This window comes from Equus caballus, chromosome 10 (genome assembly GCF_041296265.1).
Source record: "Equus caballus isolate H_3958 breed thoroughbred chromosome 10, TB-T2T, whole genome shotgun sequence".
Taxonomy (NCBI): Eukaryota; Metazoa; Chordata; class Mammalia; order Perissodactyla; family Equidae; genus Equus; species Equus caballus.
The window spans coordinates 7,923,118-7,943,741 of NC_091693.1; the positions used below are offsets into that span (position 1 = coordinate 7,923,118).

A 20,624-nucleotide genomic window follows, 5' to 3' on the forward strand; every position below is an offset into this window, starting at 1 on the left:
CGACCAGACCTTGGAGAATGTCACGGTGCAAATGGGGCCCACTGAGGCCTACGAGGTGCTCTGTTATGTGGCTGCCCGGAGGCTTCCCTACAACCAGCCTGGGACCTGCTATACACTGGTGGCACTGCCCATGGAAGCCCCCACAGCTGGTGAGCCCCTCTCCAGATACCACCCTGGCCTCATGGGAGCCCTTGGGATCAGGGTAGGGTGGGCAGCTTGTGCACTAGCCGTTTGTCTCCTAGTACGGCTCCTTGATTTCAGTCCTGAGAAGAAGACAACGAATGGCTAAGTCTTGGGTGCTTTTCATACATTATCTCATTTCCTCCTTGTAGAATACCCATGGGAATAAGTACTGCTGTCCCTGTCCCTGTTCCTACATGAGGAAACTGAGACTCGGTTGAAATGACTTTTCTAAGTTCACATGGCCAGTAAGAGGCAGAACCAAGGTCTCTCTGGCCCTCAAACTCTGTCACTATACCATGAAATTACAAAGACAGGCACAACTACTGAAATAGCCCGAGTCTGCTCCTCCCAAGGAAACCAGCAGCTTCTTTTTCCAGGCCTTGGACAGTGGACCTGTAACTATTATGCGGACACAGCCAACCTGCAGCACCTCTTTCCCTTTTCTTCCTTCCCTACGAGGGGACTCATTGGACCCATGACTTGACTCTCCTGCCCTGCTACAAGGTGTTGTCCCCTGTCCAGATTTGTGGGGTCAGGTGGCATGTTGCTGCTACTGATAATGCTGCTGAGACCTAGAAAGTAGGCTATGGCCACCTGCCCTATGCAGGAGCTCGTTCCTCACAGTGGCTGGGGACATACTGACCACCCAGTCTGCACATTAGCTGCATAATGAAGTTCACTGTCAAGGACTGTGACCCCAACACAGGGGAGACCAACAATGAAGGCTATGAGGAGGAATACGTGGTAAGAAGCTAGAATCAAGAGGCTCAATTTTGTGCCTGAGCTCTCTTTGAAAGAAATTTTTTGTGTGTGAGGAAGAGTTGCCCTGAGCTAACCTCTATTGCCTATCTTCCTCCTCTTGCTGGTGCAAGATTGTCACTGAGGTAACATCTATGCCAAGCTTCCTCTATTTTGTATGTAGGACACCGCCACAACATGGCTTGATGAGCAGTGCTGGGTCTGTGCCTAGGATCCGAAGCTGTGAACCCCATGCCATCGAAGCATAGCGCGTGAACTTAACCACTACGCCACCAGGCTGGCCCTGAAAGAAGCTTTTTTTTAACCTTAAAAAAAATGCATGCTCCTGTGTAGAAGGAAAACTTGGGAAATATAAAAATGAAGTATAAACAAACAAGAAAACATGACCCGTGCTCCTTGCGAGATTTTTGGGTGGGCAGTTATATAGCTGAGGTCATTCTGTACATGAGACATCTTGCTGTTTTCACTTAAAACCATAGTGTAAGTATTTTCCTGTGTCATTACAAATACTTCATAAACACAATTTTTAGTGACTGTGAAATATTCTATTATATAGATATATCATAACTTACTGGACTGTGTATTCCTTTAATATTCGACATTTGGGATTCCAATTTTTCTCTATAAATGCCTTAAACATCCCTTTGGGTGCAATTTTAAAATTTTATTTTATTGAGGTCATATTGGCTTACAACATTGTGTAAGTTTCAGGTCTCCATCAGTATATCTCAGTTTCTGTATAGACTGTGTCGTGTTCACTACCAACAGTCCACTTTTTATCCATCACCATACATATGTGCCCCTTTACCCATCCCCCTGCCCCCACCTCCTTCTCCTCTGGTAATCATTAATCTGTTCTCCTTATTTATGTGTTTGTTTATCTTCTACATGAGTGAAAGCATACAGTATTTGTCTTTCTCTGACTTATTTCACTTAGCATAATACCTTCAAGGTCCATCCATGTTGTCACAAACAGAACCATTTTGTCTTTTTTATGGTTGCGTAGCATTCCAGTGTGTGTATATACACCATATCTTCATCCATTCGTCCATTGATGGACACTTAGGTTGCTTCCATGTCTTGAATATTGTGACTAACGCTGTGATGAACATAGGGCTGCATATATTTTTTCGAATTATTGATTTCAAGTTCTTTGGATAAATATCCAATAGGGAAATAGCTGGGTCATATGGTATTTCTATTTTTAATGTTTGGAGAAATCTCCATATTGTTTTCCATACTGGCTGTACCAGTTTGCATTCCCACCAGCGGTGTGTGAGAGTTCCCTTTTCTCCACATACTCTCCAACACTTGTTATTTCTTGTCATGTTAATTATAGCCATTCTGACAGGCGTGAGATGATATCTCGTTGAGGATTTGATTTGTATTTCCTAATAATTAGTGGTGTTGGACATCTTTTCATGTGCCTGTTGGCCATCTGTATATCTTCTTTGGAGAAATGTCTGTTCATCTTTTGATCAGGTTGTTCATCTTTCTGTTCTTTGGGTGCAAATTTTTATCTGCATTTCAGGTTATCTCCTTAGGATAGATTCCAAGAGCTAGAATAATTGGGTCACAGGATAAGCATGATTTTAAGATTTTTGATTCATTTTGTCAAATTGCTTCCGAGAGAAATTGGATCAGTTTGCGTCTGCTGGGTCATCCTTTGATGCACTGAATTAGCTCTTCGAATTCCACCTCTCTGAGCTTGGATGGAACCGAGTGCAAGATCATTCTGGGTTTTGACCATGGAGCAGTGGCTCAGTGCCATCTGAGTGCAGACTGTTATTCTCAGCCTGTAGATGGACATTGTTAGAGCTCCTTGTGTCTAGAGGGGCAGTCACTGTGGAATACAACTGACATGCACAGTTGTGTCATCCTAGAGCCATTGTTGAGGAGGAGACTTCTCTGAGGCAACAATGATCCTGTGGGCAGGAACTGCTCTAGGACCAAGTGAGCTCCTTGGGAATGCTGGGTCTGAGGCAGTGCTTCTACTGTAGGAGCTGAGTGCTACGTGTGTACACCTTACACATCCACAAGGTAGGGGCTCAGGGAAGATCTGTTGGGTGAATGAATGGGGAACCTTTATGTATCCTGAGTCCAAAGTGCAGGGAAGTGTTCTGTGTTAAGTTCAGGGAAGACATGCTCAGATGGAGGGGGGTTCCAGTGTATGTGAGGCCCAGAGGACACAGCTGAGGAAGAAGGATGTGCTGAGTCATAGGAGTGACAGAGCCATAGGAGGCAGACCTCTGTGAGTGCTCCTGTACAGTTCCTGGATCCGTGAGGTCCTAGGCGGGCTTCAGAAGGGATGTGATCTTGCAGCTGACGCCCTAAGCTGAGTACCTGGGTCAGGGTGTTTTCCGTTGAAGGGATACCACTTTGCTCTGAGCACCTTGAGGACAGGCACCCAGTCAAGTTGCTGCACGTCCCAAGCGCCTAGCACAGTGCTCAGCACCTAGCAAGCAGCTGCTGAATATGTTGCAGGAAGGGATGAGCAGTGTGTTCAGAGCAGAGGCACAGAGGTGCACAGAGCAGGGAGTTTCTCCCCGGAAGCGTGTGCCTAGCTTCCACCTCCATCTCCCCAACTGGAAGATCTGGAAGTCACTGTAGCTGATTACATCCAAAAGGTCATGAAGCTGAATTTGAAAGCAGCCTGGGATGAGGAAGGACATGAGTATGAGGAGGAAGAAACATTCACCTTGTCGACCATCAAGACACTTGAAGGAAAAATCCCTGGCTACTGTTGATGTGCTTTTCCTCTTTCTCCCCTCCTCACCACCTGCCCCTCACAGATCCCGGGCCATGTCTAGAGCACATAATTCAGATGCCACTTCATTAAAAGCCCCTCAGAGCAGGGTTAGGGGATGGGGGAGTAGTGGTGGCACAGAAAGGAGACAAGATCTGTGGCTTAATGATACTGGGATTTCTCCCTACAGAGGCTGTGGGCAATCCTGTGAAATTCCTGGGAATGCATCCTTGTGAGCGGTCAGAAACAGTGCTGGGTAAGAAGAACACCCACACTTTGATCCTGGCTGGTAAGCAGACTTTCTAGGTGGGAAAGGCCTGGGTAGCTCATAGCCTGGACACCACTGCATCCTGGGAAGGCACTCCCACTGGGAACACAGGGATTCAAAATTTACAGCATTGAAAATTCACCAGGTAAAAAAAGACCTGCAGTCAAATGTCTCCCTCCCAGGCCTGCTGCCCGTCATCCAGTTCCCTTCCACAGACAACCAGTGTGTCTGTGGAACAAACAATGCCGATGTGTCCTTCCAGTGGTTGTATGGATAGGTAAGCTAATATAGACACATTTCTCTGTTTTAACTCAAATGTTTATGTACAAATGGTATAAACATTGTTGTGCACTTTGCTTTTCACTTGACTTGGAGATCTTCCCTCTCAGTATATTGTTTCTTCATTTTTTCTTTCTTTTTTAAGTTGTGGTAAAATATACATAACATAAAATTTACCAGTTTAACCATTTGTAGGTATGCAGTTCAGTGGCACTTAGTACATTCACACTGTTGTGCAATCATCACCACCATCCATCTCCAGAACTTTTTCATCATCCCAAACCAAATCCTCATTCTTGTTTGTAGCTGAGAACCAGCAACACTGATGAATGTTTAGCTTGTTCCAGTCTTTTCCTCTTACAGACAGGGCTACAGTGAAGCATCTCAGACATACACATATACATACACATACTTTATTTTGCACATGTGCACTGAGGATATCTATAGGATAACTTTCCCAAGGGATTACTAGGTCAGAGTGCACTCCCCATTTTGATAAATATTTCCAGTTGCCTTTCATAGGAATTGTATGCCTTTCCTCCCACACCCTGGACAATACAGTATATTATCAGATTTTATGATCTTTGCCAGGGTGGGAGAAAAATGGTATAAAGAGAAAAATAGTACTTTGATTATTTTGGAGAAAATTCCAGATAAAGTATTTTGTATGTAAATGTTTCTGTATCTGTATGTTTCTTTAAGAGATAATAACCTTTCATTTAAGGGGGTGGGGGTGCAATATAGTTATCACACCTAAAACAGTGAACAAAAGGAAATGAGGAGTTTCTTTTTGCTAAGTGTTTATAAACAGGGTTGGAGGAAGCTCTGCTACAGCGCTCTGCTACAGCAGCCTGCTCACAGCTGACAGCCCCCAAGCCCTGTCCCCTGGGTCTTGCAGACACCTGCTCTGCGGTTTTGTCATGGTGGGGCTGTCCCTTCATCTGTGCTCTTAGATTCAGTCAATGTGTGAGAACCTCTGTAACGCCACATACAAGCCTTATATGTCCACTAATTCAGTTGAGCTTGGTCCTTTGGTTGCTGTACTTACCATGAGGCAGGGCCCCTCTCCCAATTGTCTCCGTCCAAGCCCCATGCCCAGGACAAGGAGCAGTGCAGGCTTGCTGAGGGAATGAGAGCAGCCATTGAGTTCACATGCTTATTCTTGCATTCTCACAATCAGCCTCCTTTCCAGGGTGAATGGAGGCCCCAGAGGGTTTGCGTCTATTACCTGGGCATTCCCTGTCATCAGGTCTGCGGTGCAGTGCGCCCTGGGGTTTGCCTGCTCCCAGTTCAGTCCAATTTAGTGACGGCACTGAGGGGAAGAACAGCCGTTAGAGAGCACTGTCTGTTGGCTGCAGATGCAGAAAGCCCTGGTTCATGTCCCCAGGGAGCAGGCTCAGAGGCCACCTCATCTGCTCTTTTAAACTTAAGCCAGATGGCCTTACCGACTTTGTGGCGGAAATACACCTGTAAAGCCTGTGTAAAAAAACCCAGGCCTCCCCTTAGAGATTCAGATTGGGGCTGTGGGGAGGGTGAGGGGCCTGGAAAATCTCATTCTGGCGCGCACCGAAGTTCGAGAGTGACTTGTGTGATTCATGGAGGTTTTCCTGATGGTTTCTCCATGTTTGCCCCTGAACTCTGAGCAGGTAGCAGCAGAGATAAAGAAAACGTTTTCTTACATCACCCCTACAACGACCTGGTGCCCTAGTGATGATTCCCGCTATACAGAGCAGGGCACTTAAGGCTCCCCGGGACGCATCTAGTCTCTGCTGGCCCCTGGAGACTTGGGGAGCCCCGTCCTTCAAGATCCTTCCACCGCACCCCCAGCTCCCTTCCTGCGGTCGGCCCTGGCAGCCAGGAGCGGAGTTCACCCCGCGCGGGCACGAGCGAATATGGAGGAAAATGGGGCTCTGAGAACCTTAGGGTTCAGGAGTCCCCAAAGGCAACCACAGTCTCCTCCTGGGGCACTTTCGGGAGTCACACTCCACGCCCTCCCTCCCTGTCCTGACCGCGGCGGAGAAAAAGCCCCTTCCGCGGCACTAGGGACCTTGTAGGAACCACCAGACGCTTGGGGGCGGGAACAAGCCGCCGCTTGGGGGCGGGGCCTGACGCTGCCGGCTGGGGTCCGCGGAGTCCCGGAACCCGCTGGCGGGAGAGAGCGGAGAGCCGGTAGGGGTGAGGGTGAGGCTGCTGGGCTGTGGCGGCCAGGCCGAGGTGGAGGTGAGGCGACGCGGGGTGGGGGGCTAGAGCCGAGGTGGAGGTGAGGCGACGCGGGGTGGGGGGCTAGAGCCGAGGTGGAGGTGTGGCGACGCGGGGTGGGGGGCCAGGGTGGAGGGGACGCGGGGCGGCTGGCCGGGCCGAGGTGAGGAGACGCGGGAGGCAGCGGGCTCCGGGCCCAAGCGGAGGTGAGGCGACGCGGGCGGGCGTCGGGCGGCGTCGGGGCCCCTTGCCGGGCGGTGAGGGGGCTGACGCGGGGAGCGGGGGCGGCGGCCCCGGGCCGCGGCGGTGGGGAGTCGGAGAGGAGCCCCGCCGCCCAGGCAGGGCCGAGCGTCTAGACAGGGCGGCACCTGCGGCCGGGCTGCGGTCCTGGGGCGCGCCGGTGCTCGGCGGCGCGGGCGGCTCCTGAGTCCCGGGAGGGCGGAGCGGGGAAAGGAGGGCGGGCGCGGCGGTGAGGCTGAAGGAGCCTCCCGGAGAAGGAGCTGCCGGCTCGGGCAGTGACCGCAGACCCCCTTTGCCTTTCTGGGCTGAGGCGCCGGCTGGCGGGTGCGCCCCCCGGGAACCGGGCCTCCCGCGTTCAGGCAGGTGTTTGCCGCCTGCCGCTCGGTCAGCGCCTCGCGCGGGCCGGCCCGCGGGCCTGGGGGTGAGCGCGACGGGCCGAGGCCCGTTTGCTGGGACAGACTAGGCGGTGACAGACGCACAGTGGGGGCTCTGAAGCAGAGTCGTGGGGCGTCTTGGGAGAATGCTGTGACTAAAGGAATGAGACGTAAGATTTGAGATGGGCGAACGTTCTCCTACTGTGTCGCGCCCTAAATTTAGGTGGCGAGAGGCGGCGTTGAAGAATGTGCGGGCGAATATCGTGTCACTTACCTCGAGATGTGCTCACGAGAGCGTGTGCCTATCGGAACCGGCAGGGCGAGCGGCGGCTCCCCGAGTGGAGGGACGCTGACAAGTATTGCCCGTCGTACAACAAGAGCCCTCGGTCGAGCAGCCCGGTGCTTCTGTCTCGACTGCACTTTGAGAAGGTACCCAGTCTGTCTGCCCCATACGAGCTTCTGGGGGCGTTGGGAGGGTCATCTACTTCTGTTTGGTTTGGTATGTGCTCAGCTTCTGAGATGACCTTAGAGACCAGCCCTTACTGGTATCTCCTGACCCTCAGTTGAGAACCAGTGTGGGCATCATGGAAAGGGGAAGTTGTCTCAGAATCTTCTAATCTTAGATGATTCAGTATTCTTCAGGCTCCATTTCAGTGCCTTCTCTGTACAAGGCATGCTAGTCTTAGAGCATACTGAATTTGTATGCGCCTTGTATTTGAATACTTTTTTTAAGACAGCGTCTTTCAAACCTCCCTGATCATCAGGGTCGTTTGAGTATCTTGAAAAAAACAAACCCAAAGACTTGTATGGTCTTCCTAAGCCAGCTGAATCAGAATCCCTAGGCCCAGGGCAGGATTAAGACCAGCTAAACTAAAACACCTCTGATGTTTCTTTTCCTTTGATGTTTCTATTGCTCCTGCTTATGCTTTCAGTATTTTTGTGTGTGTTTGTTACTCAAGCTAGAAACAGATGTATTTGTTGTGGTTATCTGAAGTTTAACTGCATTCATTGTGTTTATAGTATTTATACCTGTAGTGTTGGAGCGACCAATGATTTATAATCCAATTTTGGTTCTTTGGTCTATCTCCTGGAAGAGTGTGTGTTGGTGCAGGCATGCAATGTAATAAAAATGCTTTACTGCAGAAATTAATAGTTTCCCCATGTCTTAAATCTTTTAAATGCCCTACATGTTTTAAAAAATCATGGTTGTTTTCATCCTGGATTTTTATTCTTTTTGATCTATAGTGCTTAAATCACTTTATAAGGTTGATTTTACCCCTGCTGCATACTCCTCAGAAGTCCTGTGATAATATGGTAGTCAAAAGATTCTACATTACCGGGATCTCAATATTTGACATAAACAGACCAAATAACAGTGATGTTTTTGGCTGAATGAAGCCATTTACATGAAATAATTTATTCTTGAGCCATTTTTAGTGGATGCATACTTTCCTATTGAAACTAAAGAAAAGTTATTTTAATGAGAGGGAAATCAAAATACCATGGGAACTTTGACTGGGAAAGGAAGAAATAAAACATATTTCAAAGGAAGGCATAATTTGAAGTGAAAAGAGAGAAAGAGTAAGTGTATGAGCTTTATTCTTTTTTAGCCTTATTTCTCTTTGTACCACCTCTTTAGAATTATAGAGTGAATTGTTAGCTGGAAGAAAATTTTGTTTAACAGATGTAAAGACAGAAGTGTAGCGAAAGTGTGACTTGTCCTGGGTTACCTTATCAACGAGACATACAGCAGGGACTGAAGTCCAGACCCCTCTCCTCACTCCAGTAGATGCCTCCTGAAACTAAGAATGGGGAAGGTGGAGCCCCTACCAAAAGTAGCCCTCTTTTTCTGTCAGTGGTGTGAATTTGCTCATAGAGGTTTTTGACTCCACATCGCTAATAAATTTTGTTAAGATTGCTAGAGTTTCCTAATTTTGATAAATATTTGTGGCTTCATTTTTCTCAAACCTGTAAATTATAAAGCAAAATTAGAATTATTTCAGTAGTTTATTAGTGCATGTCATCAACGGCCAGCACATGTGTGTAGATTGCAAAATTTGCATTTGAAACCACTGATTTGCAGCTTACTTCCTTTTTCATTTATCTACCCCAGAACTACCAGCTGTTCTTGTCACAAGTACCAAAGAGTGGAGGGAAAGATGACTAATATTGAGCAATAGTTTCAGTATTTTGGTGTCTCAGTCAGTTTCTATTCATTGTTCCCAGTAGGGGCAGCCTCACATTTGGATTTGGCTTACAATTTTCCAGTGAACACACCCAAGTTAAACGTGATTAGTGGATTTTGTAAGAGTAGGATTTCTCAACCTTGGCACCATTGACATTTTGGGTGGAATAATTCTTTACTGTGAGAAGCTGTCCAGCACATTGTAGAATGTTTAGCAGCCTCTCTGGTCTCTACCTACTAGATGCTAGTAGCAGCCCCCAGGTCATAACAACCAAAAATGTCTTCTGGTGTTGTCAAATCTACCCGCTAAATGCCAGTAGCACACTCCTTCTTTTTCTCCCCAAGTCTTGACTTGGGGGGTTGCAGGGGTTGGGTGTCAAAATTGCCCCGTATTGAGAACCTCAAATTTGGAGTATTATTGTCTTGCAAATTTCTGATGAGAGATCATTTAGTTGACTTATATAATGCTATCTCTGTTATTCTCATTTATGCTTTGTGCAGTGGGCCCTCCTGCTTGGAAGGCACATTTAATTCTGGAAGAGAGAGAGGATTTACAAAAGCTCTATTTTCAAACATTTTTTCTCTTCCTCCCATCCTGGATGAGATTAACACTAGGATTTACATCTCTACCCCACCATTTCTTCTGGGTAGTCTTTTCCTTAGTTATCCTGCATGTTTATTAATTGCTTTTTTTCCTTGCCTCTTGGCATACAATATGTCTAACCTGCCTCTGTCTTTAAGGGAGAAAAATACATACATACATGTACATATATATATATAAACACACACATTGTTGATCCTTATTATTCATAGATTTCATGTTTGCAGGTTTGCTTAAAATTTATTTGTAACCCCCAAAATAATACTCACATTACTTTTCTCAGTCACTCATGGACATACAGAGTGGTGTAAATTTTTAGTTATCCAATGTACACATTCCCAGCTGAGCTTGAAAAAGGCAAAGCTCTACCTTCTTGTTTCAGCTCTTATAAACAATTGTCCTTTTTGTGGTTGATTTAGTGGTATGTTTTTTGCATTTCTGTGCTTTTTGTTGGTGATTTCATTGTTTAATATTGTCCCCAAGCATAGTGCTAAAGTGCTGGCTAGTCTTCCTAAGTGAAAGAACATTATAGGATGCCTTACAGAGACAATACGTGTGTTAGATAAGCTTCATTCAGGCATGAGTTACATAGTGTTGTTGGTCATAAATTCAATCTTTTTTTCCCCCCCACTTATTAATTTATTTTATTGAGTTCATAATAGTTTACATCAATGTGAGATTTCAGTTGTACATTGTTTCTTGACTGTCACCACATAAGTGCTCCCCTTCACCCCATGCCCACCCCCACCCCACTTCCCCTGGTAACCACTGAACTCTTTTCTTTGTCCATGTATTTGTTTATATTCCACATATGAGTGAAACCATCTGGTGTTTGTCTCAGACTGGTTTATTTCGTTTAGCATAATTCCCTCTAGGTCCTTCCATGTTATTGCAAATGGGATGAATTTGTCTTTTTTTCTGGCTAAGTAGTATTCCATTGTATATTTATACCACATCTTCTTTATCCAATCATCAGTCAATGGGCACTTGGATTGCTTCAGTGTCTTGGCTGTGAATAGTGCTGCAGTGAACATAGGGGTGCATATGTTACTTTGGATTGTTGATTTCAAATTGTTTGAGCAGTTACCCAGTAGTGGGATAGCTGGGACATATGGTAGTTCTAATTTTAGTTTTTTGAGGAATCTCCATACTGTTTTCCATAGTGGCTGCACCAATTTGCATTCCCACCAGCAGTGTATGAGGGTTCCCTTCTCTCCACACCCTCTCCAACATTTGTTATTTTTAGCCTGTGATTATAGCCATTTTAACAGGCATAAGGTGGTATCTTAGTGTAGTTTTGATTTGCATTTCCCTGATGATTAGTAATGTTGAACATCTTTTCTTGTGTTTATTGGCCATCTGTATATCTTCTCTGGAAAAATGTTCATTTCCTTTGCCCATTTTTTGATCAGTTTGTCTGTTAAATTCAATGTTAATAAATCAACAATAAATGTTAAAGTGTCTTTAAATAGAAATACATATAAAGTAAGGTTAGATATTGATCAGTTGTTGAAAATGTTGTCTCCATAGACTTGTGGGACCCTAACCCGATATTTCCCCTAAGAGCTGCAATTCAGGATTTGCTTATTCAGTGTTTACAATGACTTTGTAGAACCTAACTACCCCGGATAAGGAGAATGGAGTGTGTGTGGTGTGTGTAAAGAGGATTAGCTGATAAAGATTTTGAAAGAAATAAGACAGGATCTTATCAGGAGCACAGTGGAGGGATTAGCTTTAAACAAAAGGGAAACCCTTCCAAGTCTGGTCTGCTACTGGTGATCCTTTCCTTTCCATCCTCTTGACTTTTCTGTTCTACTTTTATCTCTCTAAGTACTTTCTCTTGGACTCTATTTTTCCCTCATATCTCCTTTTTCTTTTTGTACCCCCAGGTTAAACTCTGTGCTTGATTCACTGTCCAAGAAATTTTATCCTCATGGCTTTAACAATCTCCTTTATATAGAAACTTTTCCTATTTGTTTTTAATCATAACCTTAGAAAAATATTAAACTAGAATTTGTCTGTCTGTTTCAGGCCACGCATATTAATGATTCTGCAAGGTAGGTATTGTTCACTCTATTTTTACAGATAAGGATAGTTGAGGGTTCAGGAAGGTGAGATTAATCCAACCTCCTAAGTAGTAGAGAAGGGATTTTTGAACCAAGGTCTTCTTACAAAGGCCTTACGCTTTCCTCCGTACCGGAGGTTGGCAAACTATGGTCCTCAGACCAAATCTACCCCACTGCCTGTTTTTTGTAAATAAAGTTTTCTTAGAACATAGCCATGCTTATTCAGTTCTTTGGCTGCTTTCTTACTACCAATGGTGGCAGAGTTGAGTTGCTTGAATCATTGCAACAAAGACTATATGGACTCACAAAGCCAAAAATATTTACTATCTGGCCTTTTACAGAGAAAATTTGTTGACCTAGTCTCTGTACCATGCTGGCTCTCTCCTAAGCTCAATTCCATATCTCTGAGTGCTTGTTGGACATAGTAAACAGTTCTACTTGGATTTTATTCTAATGATTTTAAACAACCTTTGTATTATGTTCACCAGTGAGGAAGTAGGCCCAGGCACTGCGGGTATGGTTTGTCTCTTTTTTGAAGTCTGGGGCCTCAGCTGAGAAGACTTGGCATCTGAGGCTTGAATTATCTAGAGCAGGCGTCAGAAAACTAGGGCTCTCAGACCATTTTGTAAATGAAATTTTATGGAACACAGCAACATCCATTCTTTTATCTATTGTCTATGGCTTTGTCTCTATAACAGCAGTTAGAGTTGCAACAGAGGCTGTATGGCTTGCAAAGTCTACAATACTTAGCATCTGGCCTTTTACAGAAAAGTTTGCAACCTCTGATCTAGAGACATCTTCACTCACTCATCTAGCAGTTGATGTTGGCTCTCAATGGGAGCTGTTGACCAGAACACCTGTACATGGCCTCTCCACGTAGTCCAGGCTTCCTCACAGAATGGCACTTTTAGGATAGCTGGATTTATTACATGGCAGCTCAGAGCTCCAGAAGCAGTGCCTTGGCAGACAAGGAGGAGGCTGAAACACCTTTTCTGATCTAGCCTTAGGAGTAAAACAGTTTCACTTGTACTGCATTCTGTTGGTTACAGGTAAGTCACAAGCCCATCCAGATTTAAGGAGAGAGAACATAGACCTCTAGCTCTCCATGGGAGGAGTGTCAAAGATTTTACGATCATTTCTTTAAACTGCCACGGTCTTTCCATTATTATCTGAAATTCAACATATGTTCTTTCCCGAAATCAAGCCCCTCTTCAGATTTTTCTCTTTTGTTCAGTAGTACCATTATTATTTCAGTCTTCTTGAAACTTTAATATCCTTATTTCTTTTTCCATTCACCACTGGAATTTCATTTTTTTTCTATCTTTTGGACGTCTTTTATTCTCACTGCTGTCACCGGAACCATCTTATCTTACCCCTGAACCATTGTAGTAGCACCCGGAATGCACCTTCTATTCATGGTCTCTTCCAACCCATATTGTACTACACCATGCAGAATAGTGTGTATGTGCATTTTAATTTCTAGATTTCATCAAATTCTCAGGGGTCAATTGCCCAAAAAACGTTTAACAACCGTGTGTCAGGGGTTTCCAAGACTACCCCTACATTCGTAGATTTGTTAGAAGGACTTAGCATATAAGGCATATCATGGCTAAGCTTTATTATAGTGAAAGATATACAGTAGAATCTGCAAAGGGAAAAGACACAAGTAGAAATCTGGAAAAATCCATGCATAGGCTTCCTTATGTTCTCTCCTTCCTGTGAGGGGACACACTAAGCATGTTCCTTCTCCATCAATGAAAACTATAGTAATGTGTGCAGTGTTTATGCCCAGGGAAACTCGTTAGAAACTCAGGGCCCAAGGTTTTTATCAGGGGCTGGTCACATAAGCACTCTCTGCCTAGCAAGTACCAAAATTCCAGACTCCCAGAAGGAAAGCAGGTGTTCAACATAAACCTCATTTTTTGCACAGACAGACTAGGCACAGTAAACCATCCTTATCAGTTAGGAAAAGGTAGGAACACTCTAAATCCAAGTTCCCAGATGCTAACTGAATACAAACCTTGTACGCAGGCCCTCCTAAAAGCTGCATCCTCAGGCTTGCTGTAACACTTTTTTGTACAAAACCGCTTCCTGCACATTCTTGACATGGCCTCTTTGCTCATCTAATTCCATTTCTGGTCTTCTCTCGCATCTGTTCTCTGTCTGAATAGTGTACCTCTTGTGGAATCCAATTCAAGAACCACCCCACTACACCCCTACCTCTTCTGCCCCTTCTAAGGAGCCAATACATCTCCATTCCATCTCTCACAGATCTCTCTGCTCTTTTGACACTCACTGTATGTACCTCTTATATGGTCCTTAGCCTATTGTATCTTTTTTTTTTTTTAATTAATTTATTTTTTTTTTATTAATGTTATGATAGATTACAAGCTTGTGAGATTTCAGTTGTACATTTTTGTTAGTCATGTTGTGGGTACACCACTTCCCCCTCCGTACCCTCCCCCCACCCCCCCTTTTCCCTGGTAACCACCGATCAGATCTCCTTCTCAATATACTAATTTCCACCTATGAGTGGAGTCATATAGAGATCGTCTTTCTCTGACTGACTTATTTCGCTTAACATAATGCCCTCGAGGTCCATCCACGTTGTTGTGAATGGGCCAATTTCGTCGTTTTTTATGGCTGAGTAGTATTAGCCTATTGTATCTTATATTATTGCTTACTCTTTTTCTGTCTGTGTGGCTTCACATGTTAATAGTGCAAGCCCTTTGAGGTTAAGCACTCTTCCATGTGCCCCCATAGCACCCTGTGCATTCATTGATCATAGCTTATACCTCATTATATTATGGTTGTCTGTAATAAGTGTTTTTGAGAGCTGAGACCACAGAAACTGCAGGGCCTAGTACTGTGTCTCTCCTATAGTAGGCACTAATTAAAAGCATACAGGAACTAAACCTCTTTGTATCCCCCATTCTACCCAAGCAGAATGTCTTACATTCTTTTTTTTGAGGAAGATTAGCCCTGAGCTAACAGCTGCCGCCAATCCTCCTCTTTTTTGCTGAGGAAGACTGGCCCCGAGCTATCATCCATGCCCATCTTCCTCTACTTTATATGCGGGACGCCTGCCACAGCATGGCTTGACAAGTGGGTGCCTAGGTCTGTACCAGGAATCCTAACCGGCGAATCACGGGCCACCGAAGCTGAATGTGTGAACTTAACTGCTGCAGCACTGGGCCGGCCCCCAGAGTGTCTTACATTCTAATAAATATGATTGCTAAAGAATTCAAGTTACTCACATCGTGATAATCATTAAAATTGTTTTCAAGTAGAATCTTTCCCTTTTAATAATCTTCTCTGTTTTCTTTGTATTTCCATACTAATAGTAATATAATACATATGCTAAATATAGTTTTCTAAATTTCATTTTGATCTCCTCATTGGATCTTAACCTTTTTCTGTGGCAGAGTGCAGACTCATCTGAGCGTATCATTGTTCCCATGCGATGGGGCTTGGTCCCATCTTGGTTCCAAGAAAGTGATCCTTCCAAGCTGCTGTTCAACACTGCCAACTGTCGTAGTGATACCATAATGGAGAAACGGTCCTTCAGGGTAGGTATCTGGTCTAGCAAAAAAGCACTTATCTGTTCTTTTTTCTAACAGAGCGATTAGTGCCTTATATACCTGAGAAATAAAATTAGGTTTTCTTGGAACCTTCCTTAAGTTTCTAGAGTGTGTTCCCAGTTGTTAATGTTGAGTGCTGTTCAATGTATTACTGTGTAACGAACCATGCCAAAACTTAGTGGTTTAAAACAGAACAACAGTTTATTATTTCTCATATTCTGTGGGTTGACTGGGCTTAACTGGATAGTTTTCACTTGGAGATTCTCGTCCACTTATAATCAGATGACAGCTGGGTCTGGATGTCCAAGATGGTTTCTTTACTCACATGTCTGACACCTCAGCTGGGATGGATAGAACTAGAAGCCTTTCCACGTCTTCGCTGGAGGCTGTCAGAGTATTCAGGCTTCTTACATGGCGTCCTGCTTACCCCAGAGCTCGTGATCCAAGAGAGCAGGGCAGAAGCTGCATGACTTTGTAACCTAGCCTTGTGGGAGGGGACTACATAGTTTGTGAATACTGGGCTGCATAGCTCATTGAGGGATCAACTGCAAAGGCTAGCTACTACAAGTGCCTATTTGTTGGAGAGCTATTGCTGCTATGTACATTATTTAATCTTTTCAACATCTGTTTAAGTGGTGACTTTATGCATAAGAAAATTGAAGTACAGAGAAATTAAACAACTGCTCTAAGGTCACACATTGGTGGACCTGATATTTAATTCAAGTTCATAAAACATGATTCTATCACTAAGATCACATCTTGCTAACATTTTCCCTCAGCTGCCTCTGGGAAAGGGAAGACGCTGTGTTGTTTTAGCAGATGGATTCTACGAGTGGCAGCGATGTCAGGGAACATACGTGAAGCAGCCATACTTCATCTACTTCCCCCAAACCAAATCAGAAAAGGTATCATCATCAGCATTCATAGTAGATATTTTGAAAGGTACAGAGAAGTTAATTTAAAGAAGGGCATTATTTTCCTTCCCTCGTAGAGTTTTTTTTTTTACTGAGTTCATAATAGTTTACATCAATGTGAAATTTCAGTTGTACGTTATTTCTTGACTGTCACCACATAAGTGCTCCCCTTTACCCCCTGTGTCCCCCCACCCCCCTTCCCCTGGGAACCACTGAACTGTTTTCTTTGTCCAAGTACTTGTTTATATTCCACATATGAGTGAAATCATCTGGTGTTTGTCTTTCTCAGACTGGCTTATTTCGCTTAGCGTAATTCCCTCTAGGTCCTTCCATGTTATTGCAAATGGGATGAATCTGTCTTTTTTCTGGCTGAGTAGTATTCCACTGTGTATATGTACCACATCATCTTTGTCCAATCATCGGTTGATGGGCACTTGGGTTGCTTCCATGTCTTGGCTATTGTGAATAGTGCTGCAATGAACATAGGGGTGCATATGTTACTTTAGATTTATGATTTCAAATTGTTTGAGAAGTTACCTGGTAGTGACATAGCTGGGTCATATGGTAGTTCTAATTTTAGTTTTTTGAGGAATCTCCATACTGTTTTCCATAGTGGCTGCACCAGTTTGCATTCCCTCCGGCTGTGTGTGAGGATTCCCTTCTCTCCACACCCTCTCCAACATTTGTTATTTTCAGTCTTAGTGATTATAGCCATTTTAACAGGTATAAGGTAGTATCTTAGTGTAGTTTTGATTTGCATTTTCCTGATGATTAGTGATGTTGAACATCTTTTCATGTGTTTATTGGCCATCTGTATATCTTCTTTGGAAGATATGTCTTCCAAATATTTGTTCATCTCCTCTGTCCACTTTCTGATCAGGTTGTTTTTTGATTGCTCAGTTGTGTGAGTTCCTTATGTGTTATGGAGATTAATCCCTTGACAGATATATGATTTGCAAATATTTTCTCCCAATTGGTGGGTTGTCTCTTTTTTTTGATCCTAGTTTCTTTTGCCTTGCAGAAGCTCTTTAGTCTGATGAAGTCCCATTTGTTTATTTTTTCTTTTGTTTCCCTTGCCTGAGAGGACATGATATTTGAAAAGATCCTTTTTAGTTCAATGTCAAAGAGTGTACTACCAATATTATCTTCAAGAGTTTTATACTTTCAGGACTTCAAGTCTTTGATCCATTTTGAGTTTATTTTTGTGTATGGTGTGAGATAGTGCTCTACCTTCATTCTTTTGCATGTGGCTGTCCAGTTTCCCCAACACCATTTATCAAAGAGACTATCTTTTCTCCAGGTATGTTCTTGGCACCTTTGCCGAAGATTAGCTGTCCGTAGATGTGTGGTTTTATTTCTGGGCTTTCAGTTCTGTCCATTGATCTGTGTGCCTGTTTTTGTACCAGTACCATGCTGCTTTGGTCACTATGGTTTTGTAGTACATTTTGGAGTCAGGGATTGTCATACCTCCAGCTTTGTTCTTTTTTCTCAGGATTGCCTTAGCAATTCAGGGTCTTTGATTGCCCCATATGAATTTTAGGATTCTTTGATCTATTTCCGTAAAGAATGTCATTGGGATTCTGATTGGGATTGCATTGAATCTGTAGATTGCTTTGAGTAGTATGGACATTTTAACTCTATTTATTCTTCCAGTCCATGAGCAAGGAATCTCCATCTTTTTAGGTCATTATCAATTTCTCTCAGTAATGTGTTATAGTTTTTGTCATATAAGTCCTTCGTCTCCTTGCTTAAATTTATTTCTAGGTACTTTATTTTTTTTAGTTGCGTTTGCAAATGGAATTATATTCTTGAGTTCTTTCTGTAAGTTCATTATAGGAGTATAGAAAAGCAACTGATTTTTTTAAGTTGACTGTGTACCCTGCAACTTTACTGTAGTTGTTAATTATTTCTATTAGGTTTCTGCTGGATTTTTTTGGATTTTCTATATATAAGATCATGTGGTCTGCAAACAGTGAGAGAGTTTCACTTCTTCACTCTGTATTTGGATTCCTTTTATTCCTTTCTCTTGCCTAATTGCTGTGGCCAAAACCTCCAGTACTGTGTTGAGTAAGAGTAGTCAGAGTGGGCATCCTTGTCTTGTTCCTCTTCTCAGGGGGATGGCGCTCAGTTTTTGCCCATTGAGTATGATGTTGGCTGTGGGTCTGTCATATATGGCCTTTATTCTGTTGAGGTAATTTCCTCCTATCCCCATTTTGTTAAGAGTTTTTCTCATAAATGGCTGTTGGATCTTGTCAAATGCTTTCTCTGCATCTATTGAGATGATCATGTGGTTTTTGTTCCTCAGTTTGTTGATGTGGTGTATCACGTTGATTGATTTGTGGATGTTGAACCCTCACTGTGTCTCTGGTATGAATCCCACTTGATCATGATGTATGATCCTTTTTATGTCTCGCTGAATTCGGGTTGCCAAAATTTTGTTGAGAATTTTTGCATCTATGTTCATCAGTGATATTGGCCTGTAGTTCTCCTTTTTTGTGCTGTCCTTGTCAGGCTTTGGTATCAGAGTGATGTTGGCCTCATAGAATGTGTTAGGAAGTGTTCCATCTTCCCTAATTTTTTGGAATAGCTTGAGAAGGATAGGTATTAAATCCTCTCTGAAAGTTTGGTAGAATTTCCCAGGAAAGCCATCTGGTCCTGGGGTTTTATTCTTTGGGATGCTTTTGATTCCTGTTTCAATCTCTTTCCTTGTGCTTGGTCTATTCAGATTATCTGTTTCTTCTTGACTCAGCTTTGGGAGGTTGTAAGAGTCTAAGAATTTATCCATTTCCTCTAGGTTATCCATTTTGTTGGTATATAGTTTTTCATAGTGTTCTCTTACACTCTGTTGTATTTCTGTGGAGTCTGTTGTTATTTCTGCTCTTTCATTTCTGATTTTGTTTATTTGAGCTTTTTTTTTTTTTCTTTGTAAGTCTGGCTAGGGGTTTGTCAATTTTATCTATCTTCTCAAAGAACTAGCTCTTTGTTTCATTGATCCTTTCTATTGCCTGTTTTGTTTTAATAGCATTTGTTTCTCCTCTGATTTTTATTATTTCTCGCCTGCTGACTTTGGGCTTTGTTCTTTTTCTAATTCAGTTAGGTGTAATCTGAGATTGCTTATTTGGGATTTTTCTTGTTTGTTAAGGCCTGCCTATATTGCAATGAATTTCTCTCTTAATACAGCTTTTGCTGCATCCCATATGAGTTGGTATGGCATGTTATCATTTTCATTTGTCTCCAGATATTTTTTGATTTTTCACTTAATTTCTTTAGTGATCCATTGCTTGTTCAATAGCATATTGTTTAGTCTCCACATCTTTGTCCCTTTCTCACCTTTTTTCTTGTAATTAATTTCTAGCTTTACAGCATTATGATCAGAGAAGATACTTGTTATTATTTCAATTTTTTTAAATTTATAGAGGCTTGCCTTGTTTCCAAACATACGGTCTATCCTTGAGAATGTTCCGTGCACACTTGAGAAGAATGTGTATTCTGCTGTTTTTGGATGGAGTATTCTATATATGTCAATTAAGTCCAACTGTTTTAGGTTTTCGTTTAATTCCACTGTTTCCTTGTTGATTTTCTGTCTGGATGATCGGTCCAATGATGTGAGTGGGGTGTTGGTGGCCCCTATGATTATTGTGTTATTATTAATAGCTTCTTTTAGGTTTGATAATAGTTGCTTTGTGAACTTTGGTGCTCCTGTGTTGGGTGCATAGATATTTATAAGCGTTATTTCTTCTTGATGGAATGTTCCTTTGATCATTATATATTGCCCCTCTTTGTCTTTCTTTACCTGCCTTATCTTGAAGTCTACTTTGTATGATATGATCATTGCGACACCTCCTTTCTTTTGTTTGCCGTTAGCTTGGAGTATCGTCTTCAACCCCTTCACTCTGAGCCTGTATTTGTCATTGGAGCTGAGATGTTTTTCCTGGAGGCAACAAATTATTGGGTCTTGTTCTTTAATCCATCTCGCCACTCTGTGTATTCAATCCATTTACACTGAGAGTGATTATTGATGTATGAGGGCTTAATGCTGTCATTATATCACTCATTTTCTAGTTTTCCTGCATTTCCTTTGTTTCTTGTCCTGTGTGTTTTGGTCTACCCATTGAATTATGTAGTTTTTTATGATGTGTTTCTTTGCTTTTTCCTTATTTATTTTTTGTGTCTCTGTTCTGCTTTTTAGTTAAGTGGCTACCCTGAAGTTTGTATTCCGAATCTCGTGT

At 43.1% G+C, this 20,624-nt stretch overlaps 1 protein-coding gene across 14 annotated transcripts in view; it reads left to right on the top strand.

The window, feature by feature from the left end:
* LOC100052168 (abasic site processing protein HMCES) overlaps positions 1–20,624 on the top strand; it is a 71,217-nt gene that overhangs the window by 5,029 nt on the left and 45,564 nt on the right. For 3 of the 14 annotated variants that reach the window (XR_011422324.1, XM_023651355.2, XM_070224323.1), the window contains exons 2-5: positions 3,879–3,977; positions 7,272–7,477; positions 15,326–15,469; positions 16,261–16,386. Coding sequence is in view for 13 of the 14 variants with exons in the window: in XM_023651355.2 (XP_023507123.1) it covers positions 7,295–7,477; positions 15,326–15,469; positions 16,261–16,386 (453 nt within the window). In the remaining variant the exon portion in view is untranslated. Of the gene's footprint in view, positions 1–3,878; positions 3,978–6,270; positions 6,456–6,517; positions 6,536–6,581; positions 6,641–7,271; positions 7,478–15,325; positions 15,470–16,260; positions 16,387–20,624 lie in introns of those variants that run through there. The other 11 variants (XM_070224320.1, XM_023651351.2, XM_070224319.1 and 8 more) reach the window with 6 other exon arrangements.